The sequence below is a fragment of the Glycine soja genome, chromosome 19 (genome assembly GCF_004193775.1).
Source record: "Glycine soja cultivar W05 chromosome 19, ASM419377v2, whole genome shotgun sequence".
Classification (NCBI taxonomy): Eukaryota; Viridiplantae; Streptophyta; class Magnoliopsida; order Fabales; family Fabaceae; genus Glycine; species Glycine soja.
The window spans coordinates 27,098,350-27,111,485 of NC_041020.1; the positions used below are offsets into that span (position 1 = coordinate 27,098,350).

Here is a 13,136-nt window from a genome sequence, read left to right on the forward strand (position 1 = left end):
AGGAGAAGGGATGAAAAAAAAAAGGAATAGAAAATGATGAAAGAGAGAAAAGAATTCCCTTAGGGAGAGTTCTCATGCTTTGAGCGTGTGTTAGAGTGCTCTGAGACTCGGTGTATCTTTTCTCCTTGGCTTGACTCTCTTTTTATAGTTGCTAGAGTGGACTTGGGTCTGGGTTCTCGCGCTTAGTGCGCTCTGCTCGCTTAGTGCGGGTACCTGTATTCATGCTTAGCGCGTGCTACTCGCTTAGCGCGGGTACCTATATTCGTGCTTAGCGCGCCTCTTCCTCGCTTAGCGCCAGTGCTTGTTTTCACGCTGAGCGCGCCTTGCGCACTCAGCGTGTCTTAGGCTGGATCTTTTTTCAACTTTTTGCTTATTTTCTTCCTGTTTTAGGCTTTTAATCCCTCTTTTTTATATGTGCAAGCCATGAATAGGAAAAACATCAATTCTTAACAATTAAGCATGAATAACTGCTAAATAATTATTTTTAAGGATATTTTCGTTATATTTTTATTATAAAAAACAACTCATGTTTAGCAGTTATCAAAATCTCTTGGAAAATTTGATGCAAAAGCTGATGAGACTATTTTTCTTGGTTATTCGTTGCAAAGCAAAGCATATAGAGTGTTTAATAGGAGAACTTTATGTGGGGAAGAATTTGTACATGTGGTGCAACTAATGAAACTTTGTGTAAGAAATTTTCTAGTTCTATGCAGAAAGAATTTGAGATGCCTATGATGGGAGAGTTGAACTTCTTCCTTGGACTTCAAGTCAAGAAAATGAAACATGGAACCTTCCTATGTCAAACAAAATATTGTACAGAACTAATCAAGAAATTCAACATAGAAAAGTGCAAAGAAGCATCAACTCCAATGGCAACATCAACTTATCTTGACTTAGATGAAAAAGGTAAATCAGTGGATGAGTCAAGGTATCCAGTTATGATTGGTTCACTTCTTTACTTAACTTCAAGTTAGCCAGATATTATGCTTAGTGTTTTCTTGTGTTCAAGATATCAAGCTAATCCTAAGGAACCTCACTTAACAGTTATTAAAAGGATCATTAAGTACCTTAAGGGCGTAACCAATGTTGGTTTGTGGTATCCCAAAGGTACCTCCTTAAATCTAATTGGCTTTTCAGACTCTGACTTTGCAGGGTGCAAGCTAGATAGGAAAAGCATAAGTGGGATATGCCATCTCTTAGGAAGCTCTCTTGTATCTTGGAACTGCAAGAAACAAGCTTGTGTAGCACTATCCATTGCAAAAGCAGAATATATTGCAGTTAGAAGTTGTTATGCTCAAAGTCTTTGGATGAAACAATAGCTTGAAGACTTTGGAGTAATCCTTAATCACATTCCCTTGAAATATGACAACACAAGTGTTATCAATCTCTAAAAATCCTGTCATGCAATCTAGAACCAAACATGTAGAGATAAGACATCATTTTTTAAAAAATCATATATCAAAAGGTGATTGTTGCATTGAGTTTATTGATAGTGAACATCAACTAGCTAACATCTTTACTAAACCTCTAGCAAGAGATAGGTTCTTCTTTATTAGGAATGAACTAGGTATCTTAGATAGATCTAGTTTTGAATGATGTTATGCTTAGTACATTTTGCTTGTTATATATGCTCTTTACGTCTGTTATTTTTCTTTAATCTCTTAGTATGTTGATATGTTGATGCGTAGTTGTTTCTTCTCTGAAAATACATGTTTTACTTTTTCATTTCATGTTTTTCACTATTTTAATCGATTACTCTCTCACGTTAATCGATTACACTATGTTGTTGTGTGTTTTTCAATTTTTGAAATCTTCTGTTTTAATTGATTATTCCATGGTTTAATCGATTACAATTTATGCATTTATGGTGTTATGGTGCAAGATTTATTGTTTTAATCGATTACTACATCATTTTAATCAATTATGTGTTGGGCTTAAAGTTATGTTTTGACGTTTTGTTTTGTTCTAATTGATGACTGCTTCGTTTTAATCAATTATGTTGTGATTTGATGGCTTTTTTTGGCTTTGTGTTCTGTTTTAGTCGATTACCTTACATTTGAATCAATTCAAAGGCCTTAGAGGGAGTTTTTACTGGCATATTTAATTGATTACAACTACTTTTTAATCAATTACTTATATCGGCTTTTGGTTTTTGGTGAAAACAAGGGTCAATTTAATCGATTACTATGTTATTTTAATCGATTACTTGCGTTTTTTTGTGTGTGTAATCTGCTACATCTCTTCATCTTCACCTCATCAACCAACATTATTACTGCAATTACTCCCACCACCCACCTCAACCAACCAAAATGACTCAGCCTCTCTTTACAAGCCAACCTAAATCTATCCGCAAATCACACCAACACCTCTTCTAAAACCTCCTGTTACCACCCCTCTTTGAACCCAAACATCTTCTGCTCTCAAATCCTTTGTCTCCTCTTCAAGATGGTGAGCAATCCTTCAAGAGCATAGAAGAGAGCAAAAAATTTCAAGAGGAAGCAAAGCGAATGCTCACAGGCTGCTCTCAACCGCTGGGAGACATGGTTCATAGATGAAAGTAAGAAGAATGACTACAAGATGATTTATGTTGTAAAAAACATAAGGATCCCCAAATATCTGGACTACAAGATGAAAGAAGGTTTTCTACACATGTGCACATGTTGACCTTGAAGGTAACCTCTTCTCTACTATAAATGGAGTAGAAATGGTCATTGATACTATTGTGTGGAAGGAAGTAGTCGATCTGGATATGGGTGGAGTCTGCAAGTTCGATGAAGCGCCTGATGGGTACAACAAGATGCAGACTTATAGGGGAATACTTCTTGACCCTGCTAGGAACTTGAGGAATCGCTTAGGAGTTGGTGGACAAACTATAGAGGACAGAATGTTAGTTTACCTCATTACCTACATTTTAATTCTGAGGTCAAGTAATCATGCCCAAGTAATGGATGATGATCTACATATTGTTTATGGTCTGAAATCAAGTATCAAGATGAACTGGGTATTGCTGATTGAAGACATTATGTTGAAGAGTTGTCATCTAGTGGATTATGAATTTCCTTGTGTTGTACTTGCCTCAAGATTCATTGACTACTTCAATTTTGATGTCTCTAATAGGATTGTGGACTTTACCAAAGCATCCAGTGAAATTATCAAAAGGCATCTCAAGAAGCTTGGAATGAGGTTTGTTGATCATGAATGGATAATGGTTGGAGAGCCAACAGCTAGAAACATTGAATAAGTGGAAGAAAAAGTTGAACCTGAAGCTCCACAAGAGCCTGCACATCAATGGAGTCCTTTTGAGTCACTCATTATTTAGAAGATGGATGCTATGCTTCACCTCTATCAAAAGCACTCAGCTGAAGTTCATAGTTCATTGGAAAATATAACTACCCGGCTGGAAAACATTGAAACTAGGCTAACCCTTAGCAACCTCCTTAACCCCGGTGAGGATGAAGCTTAGTGGTGTTTTAAGTGCTTAGTTCAATTGTTTGATTGTCATTTCTGATTATATTCAATTTTGTTTCTATTTTTTTTATTAAGTAGCTTTAGTCTCTTATAATGGTATAATGATTAGTTGTAATGTTTTGTTTCTATGAATGAAATGCTATGATCTTTTTCGTTCTCACATCATATGTTCGTCTGTTTTTACTTTATGAGTAGTTGTGACTTTTTGGCCTTGTTATGCCAAAAGGGGGAGAAACATTGCATTAGCATTGCATTAGGAAGAAGTAGTGCATTGCATACACACATCATATACAACTCTACCTAATGATGATGATGATATGAATTGACACTTCTCTAAGTGTTCAGAAACTTTCAGGTTTTCTAAGAAAAGTCTCTACTCTCAAGTCTCTCCAAATGCACTTAAATGGCAATTCAAGTTTGGCATCAAAGCCAAAAAGGGGGAGATTGTTAGAGATAGGGGGAGCAACATGAAGAAGCTTGAAAAAGTTGTCTTTTTGCATGCCCAACTCTTTGAGTAGCATATGTATTGATTGTTGCATCTTAGTATCTATCTTTTCATGTGTACATCATCCATCATCATGTAGAAGTAAGAAGATTGTTTCTAAAGTTAGAAACTTCTTCAATGCATAAAACTCTTTGTTTTAATCGATTACAAGGCTGATCGTAATCAATTACACAAGTGTGTGTAGCTTGTAGAGAGATTCTAGTTTCGGTTTAATCGATTACCAATTAATCGTAATCAATTGCACAGTTCAATTGAGACAATGACTAGTTTTTCATGAGTCTCTGCTCTAATTGATTACCATGTGATCGTGATCGATTACTTCTCTCTTAAAAGTGTTCCCAGAAGTGATCAATAACACTTTAATTGATTACATCAAAAATCTAATCGATTACATTATTCTTGGAAGTTTTACAGATGTTGGGAAGAACACTTTAATATATTGAAATTATAATATAATCGATTACTTCTTTGAAATAATCAATTACATTGACTAATTAATCATTTACAGGTGGTTATAACTGTTTTCTCTACAAATAACCATCTTGTGTTCTCACTTTTATGAAGAAAAAATATATAAGAATAAGTGTTTAGAATACGTGTGTGACTCACAACTTTTAAACTTTGATTTTCATAAGCTTCCATGGTAAAAAGAGAGGTGTGAATTTCTCTTGAGTTCAAGAAGACATTCATTCACTCAAGCAAAGGTTATTGCATGTGATTGATCAGGTTGTGTCTCTCCTTGACTCAATTTTTCGTGTGTTTTACATGTTGTTAGTATATGCATGAACTTCTGAAGGCATGATAGAATAGGTTTTCTAGTTTAGGCTAAGGATAGGTTTCTCATAGGCTCTTATTCACAGAGGATCCTAGGATTGGGTACCTTAGTCTCTTTTTCTAGGGTAGGAACTGAGATTGATTGTTATTGCTTATAAGAATTCTATATGCATATAGAAAATCTAATTTTGTTTGGATTAGATAATTGGATTAGCTTTTCTAGAAATAGAGAGTGAACCAGTATAAAAATTGATGTACATCTTTTCTTGATCTTATCTTTCTTTCTCATTCTAGTTTTGATCAATTTAGCGAGGGTTAAAGAAAATATATTTTTTGAGAAAGAACTTTAACAAAAGATTTTGTGTTAAGGGTGATTGATTAAATATTGGTTTATCAAAAGTTCGTGATACAATCTTCAGAAAAAAAAAGAAAAAAGCTTTTTTTTAAACTCTAATTTTTAAAGTTTAATTTGATTTAGAAACCAATTTACCCCTCGATTTGTGAATTCCATCATCTTTTTTTTTATCTTCTACAAATAAACTTATTTCATTTGTTCTTATTTTCTCTTCTCATGAACACTTATGAAAAATTTATTTAAACATACCTAAGTTTTAGAACAATAAATTTGAATGGAAAAGAACTGATATTTTGTACTATCACATAAATAATGATATAAACGAGTTTCACGTTTTCAATGTCACTTCCAACTTTTTTAAAATAAAAAAAATTAAACTCCACAATGGCATTTCCACAATGTAAAAAAAAAAAATAAAGTCTACAATGTGTGATTAATTTTCAACTTCCTCAATTTAAAAAAAAACTAGGGTCAAATCAATATTATTGTTATAGTTGACTTTCATAAATTAAAAACAAAATTATCATATATATATATATATATATATATATATATATATATATATATATATATATATATATATATATATATATATATAAATAAAATTGTAAAGACCAAAACTAAAACGAATATAACTATAACGACAAAAGTGTATACTTGTAAAACTAAAAGATCTAAAATCTAAACTTTTATAGGATAGGGATCAAAACCAAAACTAAGTATGGGAAAATCTTTTAATATCATTTTCTCCATATAAAATGTGCATGGTTTTTTTTTTCTATCACCGTTGCTTTATTTTTCCTAGTTTTCCATTTCTTCATAGGTCAAATTAAAAATTAAACATCACCAATTAAAAATTAAACAACTTAACACGATGTACTATACATCATGTATAATGCATCCACTAGAAATCTTTTGCCCCTGCAACTCTTTGAATTTGACCTTTCCATAATCCATTGTTACAATTTCTACCAAATATCTTCACGGAGCATATTCATCCTATCAGTAGTTAGTCAAGTTCATGATTTGCTTCATTGGCCTAATTCACTCTTCTTAAGAGGCCCGTGAATTCTAACTATTTCCTATCAAAACTCTAGTAAACAAAATAAAAAATGGGGTGAGCATCATTTTTACAACTATACCTTTATATTTTAATTTTGCTTGTGCTTATATATAGATCCTTGATTTCTTTATCAGCATTGTTGGACAAGGAATATGGAGGAGTTGAAGCTCTAGTTTTGAGCCTCCTACACTGCACACTTTGGTTGGACCTATGATGTTATGTAGAATTAATCTGATTTGTGGTCAGCATCTGTTGTGGCTTGGACTTGAGCTGCATACTGTAAGTTCCATAGGACATCCTCAAAAGAGGGACGAAATGAAGATTCTGGAGATATGCATTTAGTTGTTATTGAGATTGCAATTGATAATGACTCTTGAGAGCAAGTGGTCAACACTATAGGATCCACAATCTTTCTTCGACCATCTTGACTGCCAAAGGATGCCTGTGTGGTTCACCAATCATCACTTAAGGTCTTAAATTCAAAAATTAACCATTTATAATAAGTAAAAGGTTTAAATGTGTACGTAGTAGCTAGTATAGTACCAACAAATATGTATTTTATATGTTTTTTAAAATATAAAAAACCGTTCATTTTTATCTTTATAACTTTCTTCAAACAATATCTATCATTATTTAGTGATAATGTCACATACATTTAAACATGTCACATTAATAACCATCTTAAAATGATGAGTAACATGTCTCTAATGCATATCTCATTACAATAAAGATTATTTTCACACTTTTAAAATATATAAAAACCAAAATTAATAAAAAAAATTGAAAGACTTAAATTAAAAGTCTTCATGTTTATAAAAAGTAACATATATATTAAGCCTAAATCAAAAAGGAAATGAACATTTCATAACAATAGAAAATGGAAGTATCCTAGAGCTTTTTATATTCCATATTTGACCCAAAAGGATTTCGACTTCATAATTTAAATTTTTTTATCAACATGCTTGTTTAAATGAGCTTAAAATAAAGTAATCGATTTGGTGACGGTTATTTTAAGAAGTTACAATTTAACTTTTAAGAAAAGTACTAAAACAACTTTGTTTTGATATTTTAGTTTTGTATAAATAAAAAAATACATAATTATTGTAATATTTTGAAATCATATTTCTAATTAAAAAAAACTTTATGGGAAAAAAACTCTCAAACTAACGGCCTTATATGCCACATGTAGAGATTTAGGAAATTGTTATATTTTTTTATAATCATGTTATTGGTATTAAGTATTCTATCAATTTTACTAATAATTAATATCCGTCCAGAAACTCGTCTAACCACCTTTAGTAGGATTCTCTTCTTTCAACTATGATTTTTCCATTTAGAATTTGAAATCTTATTTAAGAGGATCGAGTATAATACCACTCAAATCAATTACTTATTGATTAAGCAATCAATATATAATGACAATACATATACACAATAATTTCTAAATTTTCGGAATTAGCACAATGAAAATGAATAAGAATGAAAAAAAAATGACTGAAAAAATCATCACGACGTTTAATATATTCAGTAAAACAGTAGTTTTGTTCATTCAAAAGCAAAATCTTAGAAAAAAAATTACTAACCTTTTCATTTAGAAAAAATGTTTCACCTTTGTCGCATGCTATGGGTCCAACAAGTGATTCAAACAATATGAATCCAAAATTATAAACATCATCGTCCGCTTTGGTCCGTGGGCTACAAGAGAAAAATGAACAATTTGTTTGTTATACACAAAATAATTTAAGTATAAAAGAAGGACCCTTGATAATGGATTGTGAAATAATAAAACAAAAAAGTGACGACTAAACTAAAATTGGGACATGTAGTGGCAAATACAAAATCCTAATATGTAAACAAATCCCCATATCAGTGGAAGTTAAGCATGATTTGGTTATGCTAAAATAACAGTAGTCATAACTCGTGGATGTGTAGTGATGGTAATGAGTATATGAATAAAATAATGGTACAAAGTGCAATAGAGAACTGGGGTTTAGGTTGGAAGCAAGGTTTTAAATTACAATTAAAGTTGCAAAAACTTTCAAAACCTTAATATTGCAAAAACTTGTAGACAAATAAAGTTGGTGCGGTCGCAATTGCGATAACAGTGTGATTGCGGAGACCTCCAAAACTTTAATATTGTGGCCACATTTGTAATTTGAGGACTGCAATTTAAAACTTGGCAATAGGTAGAGTGGAAATTGTGGAAATTTTGTAATTCAAATTTTATAAAACATAACAAGATAGTTCGTACTCCAATTGCAAGTTGTTCTACTAAAGTAAAATGAGCTTTGGTAGCATACCATGGTTTTGGTTTCTCACCCTTTGCCTGTACAACACAAATAAGCAGCAGAGTCACTTGAGGATCAATTATATTAGATCATGGTAAAACTGCAACATTGGATTGCCATTAACATACCTCAAAATTTTCAATTTCTTCTGTGATGATGGACATACCATAGTCACTCAGTTTTGGAATGCGGTGTTCATCAAGTAAGACATTCTTTGTCTTTAGTTGGTTACTAAAACAGCCAGGTATAACACCAGTATGTAAGAAATGCACTGCCTTTGCAATTCCAATTAAAATTGTCAATCTATCAGACCACTTAAGTGCCTTATCTACAGAAAATTCTGCATGTTTGAATGAAGGGAGATTAGTGGATTAAAGCCTTCAAGAAAGATATGATGTCCAAAAATAATTGCTGCAAGTTATAACAATACTGATTATAGTAATAAAAACGTAAGGGATATGAAGGATGGAAATGATACATCAGTCATAAGAAAAGATATGTTATGAATGCAGCAGCTCTTTACAACCCTAAGGAGGAGTGCTGCATCATAAAGTCAAGCCTAGAAACAAAAAGAAGTGTTAAATCATCATACTTTGGCATCATCTTTGGCGGGTGGTTTTGGTGTATGACATTATATTTCGGTAGCTCTTGTGCTATGTGAATGTTGTAGCTCATGTTAATGGGTTTGATACCCTTTGTACTCACTATTCTAATAATTTTTTTTGCTTATAAAAATATCAAGTCATTGTGGCATACTAGTTTCCAATTATCAAATTTATGTATGATTATTGTTCAGAACTTGAATGCAATCTGTTTCTAAATGAAAAGGAAAATTTCTCCATGCTAAGTGGAGACACCTTTCCTTCTTCAATAGCAACAAGATCCACAAACTTAAACTAGAGTTATTTATGCAGACACATCCCAATTGAGGTATTCTTTATATATTGAAGCCAAATAGATAAGTAGGGAAATTTATGCACTTTTAATAATATGCATACTATTATATTATGCCACACTAACCTGAGAGATGTGTACGATAATTCCCATTTGGCACATACTCATATACAAGATGAAGCTTGTGGGAATTGGGATCATCTTGTCCACCACCATCAATACAATGGCCCAAAAGGCTAACCAAATTTGGATGTTGAAGCTTTGAGAGTAAATCCAATTTAGCTCTAAGATTTTGAATAGAGCATTTCTTTGACAGAGCCAAAGATCGTATCGCCACGTAGGATCCATTCTCTAGTTTACCTTTGAACAGCTGTAATATGACAGACGACTTAAAAGAGGCATTTGCAGTGAGCATAAAAATTAGTTTGACAAAGATTTCCTATGTCTTCATATATACATTTTAAATCACTTGACTTTTTATTAAGGAGGAAAATTCCCTTTGCTAACAAAACTAATATTTTAACAATTAACATTTATCCATAAAAAAAGAGTAAAGGCCCCAAAACAATTACTTTCTTTATGTGCATATGATTAGTGAAATCTTGACAAGGATTTCAGAAATTGCAACATTCCAGAAACTCAAGTACTTTTGGCATTTTCAGGTTTACAGCCAGTTTCCTAATTCTGCACTCTATGTACTTATTTTCAGTTAACTTAGTATTTAACAATGACAAAAAGAAACCCTTCATTCTGAAGAATAATTTACTTACAATTAATATTTGAAAACTAAAATCTATTCAATTTTGTTTCCTTAAGATAACTTGGTAGAAAAGTAGCACCCACCTCAGTAATATATCCTCCCTTAAAATAAGAAAAAAGAAAAAAAAAATATCCAAAGTTTCAAACAACATTTTGAGTGGTTGAATGGTACCTTCCCTATGGAGCCTTGACCAATATAAGTTGACAAGTCAAAGTTTTTTGTGGCTTCCTTCAATTCCTCTATCGAAAAATGTCGACAGGTTGAAGTAGTTTGTGTCCCTAGCTTCACTGTTTGAGAAATAAATCCTGAAAACCATAGGAATCAAGACATTATTACTATGTTAGAAAATTGCATACCCAATTAAAATCTGAAGAATTAAATACACACCACTAAGGCCTAAAATGTACTTACTAGCATTTGCAAGGATCTCAGATGGAACCCCAGTTGTGGAGTTATCGTGAACAATTTTTAGCAACACTTCCTGCCCAGTTTTCTTTCTGGAATGATATTTTTTCCATAAGAAGACTCCAGACACCAAAACCACAAGAACAAGTCCAACAATGATGGCCATTGCTGCAGCTACTTTCCATTTCTTCAAGTTCTTCCATCCAGAGCTAGATTCTCTACAATAAGACCCACTATTTTGGTTCTGAGAATCCAGAGATAAACAGTTTCCAGCATATCTGACAACTCTACCATCAGTAGTATTGGCCAAGCAAGAAGGAAGTCCACCACTTAACTTGTTACTAGAAATGTCCACAAACCCAAGTTTGCCCCCACAGCTAAGTTTGTCTTGGAGGGCCCCACTTAGCACATTGTTTGCCAGATTCAAATAACTTATTTTGGGCGAAGAAAACAAGGTAGATGGCGGTGTCTTACTGAGGTGATTTGAAGACAGATCTAGATGTTGAAGCTGATCTAATTCACCAAACTGCTTAGGTATATCTCCTGAGAATGAGTTATTGCTAAGCAAAACTGTGACCACTGATTTAGGAAACAACGGTAGTTCAGATTCTAAATGGTTTTCTCTTAAATCCAGAACATGTAGACCAGTGAGAGAACCCAGATCAGGTAATTCCCCAGACAGCTCATTGTGGGACAAGGAAATCACTTCAAGTGTCTTAATTTTGCATAGTGAGGAGGGGAATGAACCCTTTAAACCATTGCTCTTCACACTCAAGATATTTAGATTAGACAAGGAATCAAACCAATCAGGCATAGTGGTGTTAAAATAATTGTCATCAAGGGTCAGTGCATGAAGCTTTACCATTGTGGATAATTTTTGTGGGATGGCTCCAAATATGAAATTGGAGCTCAAGTCCAAAACTTGAAGAGAAGAGAAACGGTGAATCTTATCAGGAAGTGGCCCCCAAATCCCCAAGGACACCAAGCTAAGAACCCTTAAGCTGGTCAACCTTGTCAGAGTGGTGAAAAAGGAATCAATGGAAAAATTCATGGATAGTGTCTGATTAGGATCTGCAAATCCATTGAACATTGGCGGCTTCTCAGACTTTTCTCCCATAATTTTAAGCTCAGTTACCTCATCATCCTCACATTTAATGCTCAGATTTGCAGAGGGAGAAATACTGCATAGGTCCCAATTGTAATTTTCCCAAATTTGAAGAGAAGAAGGGTACTCTAGATAAACTCTTAACTGGAACAAGGCTTGAGTCTGAGCTGCTTGTAATTCATGAGTGTTGGGGATGAACAAAAACCATGAAAGAACCACAAGATAAAGGTAACAGAAATGTCTCATTGAACCAGCTTGGAACGTCACGCACCAAATTTGATGAATATGTCAAAAGACTCAAAACAGATCCTTCAAACTTCAGAGATGTCAAAACTAGACCACCCAGAGGAATTTTTCGTCCAACAAGTAAGGTTTTAAATTGCAGTGGTGGTCGCAATTTCGTCACAGTTCTTGATATCACAGGAAATTGTAGACGCAATTGTAGTGTCAGAGCCCCTAAAAACTTTAAGGCCAGAATCGCGAGAAATTGTGAACAAATGCAGTCGATGCAGCCATAATTATAGTGAGAAGAGACCCAAAAACTTTGACGTTGTGGCTGAAATAGCGGTTACCAACCAATTTTTAAAAGCTTGTCAACAGGTTAAAACACTGCATCATCTCCTCAGACATGTCATACACAACACACAATTGAAGAGCACCAAGAAGGAAAAAAGAAAAGGAACTTGGACAGTGTTCAGTGAGGTTCACGGAGTAAAACCTGTAACTTTGCACCACGGAGCACCTGTTTGGAAAAACAAAGAACGACCCATTATATGGAAGGGTGGTTTAATGTAGATGGTGAGAGAGAAAAACAGAGGAAACAGAGAACAGAACCTTGGGAAGTGAAACTAAGTTGAGTCATTGGTCGTGCAGAATTTGATGCTTCAACGGTGAACGTGTTTGAAATCAAGGTAGGTTAGGTAGTTGAAAATGCCGTACCATGTAAACTGACAAAGACATTTATTGCGTTGTTCCAAGTGGCGTTGCTGCCATTAATGGGGTCGGTAACTATTGGAGAGGAGATGAAGAACAGAGAAGATAGCAGACACAGCTTCAGAACTCTGAAAGATAATGTAGTAATGAATCTATCTATTATTAATTTATATGTATTTTCTCTCTTTGGTCATTTTCAAGTCAGGTTATGACGTTAATTAATAATTACTACTATTCAATAGTTTTGCACGCAATGACTCTTATATTTTCTTATTTAACGACTTTAATGCTGTTTTTCTTTATACACATTGTTTGATAACGAGAAAGGAAACAAAGAGTGGAAATAGGCAGGAAAGAAATGAAGAAAAGATAAATCAATAAAAAATAAAGTGAAAATATTATGTTGTTTAGTCTAACAAAAAATAAAAGAGAAATAGAGTGGAAATAAGATAAAGAAATTGTATAGTTTAAAAGAAAGAAAAAAATTGATAATAATTATTTAAAAAATTGTGGTCATATGATTGATTATGTGCATGTTTGAATTTTCATCTAATTTGCGTTGGGATGCATTTCAAGACACATCCAA

The 13,136-nt window shown here is 33.3% G+C and overlaps 1 protein-coding gene across 1 annotated transcript; it reads right to left on the bottom strand.

The window, feature by feature from the left end:
• Positions 1-5,952: 5,952 nt before the first annotated feature.
• LOC114400778 (probable inactive leucine-rich repeat receptor-like protein kinase At3g03770) lies at positions 5,953-12,698 on the bottom strand. Its single transcript, XM_028363412.1, has 8 exons — positions 12,452-12,698; positions 10,519-12,359; positions 10,279-10,412; positions 9,474-9,717; positions 8,582-8,793; positions 8,466-8,491; positions 7,749-7,860; positions 5,953-6,607 (listed from the first exon to the last, which is right to left on the bottom strand). The coding sequence occupies exons 2-8, from the start codon at positions 11,861-11,863 to the stop codon at positions 6,392-6,394; spliced, it is 2,289 nt and encodes a 762-aa protein (XP_028219213.1). The 5' UTR covers positions 11,864-12,359; positions 12,452-12,698; the 3' UTR covers positions 5,953-6,391.
• Positions 12,699-13,136: the final 438 nt, after the last annotated feature.

What these genes read in the sequence shown, in the direction of transcription:
- LOC114400778 (XM_028363412.1), bottom strand. Translation starts at nt 11,863, where the DNA reads ATGAGACATTTCTGTTACCTTTATCTTGTGGTTCTTTCATGGTTTTTG. An exon ending in TGAGATCCTTGCAAATGCTA is followed by an intron (nt 10,413 to 10,518) that starts GTAAGTACATTT and finishes TATGGTTTTCAG; the next exon opens with GATTTATTTCTCAAACAGTG. An exon ending in CATTTTTTCTAAATGAAAAG is followed by an intron (nt 6,608 to 7,748) that starts GTTAGTAATTTT and finishes TGAACCACACAG; the next exon opens with GCATCCTTTGGCAGTCAAGA.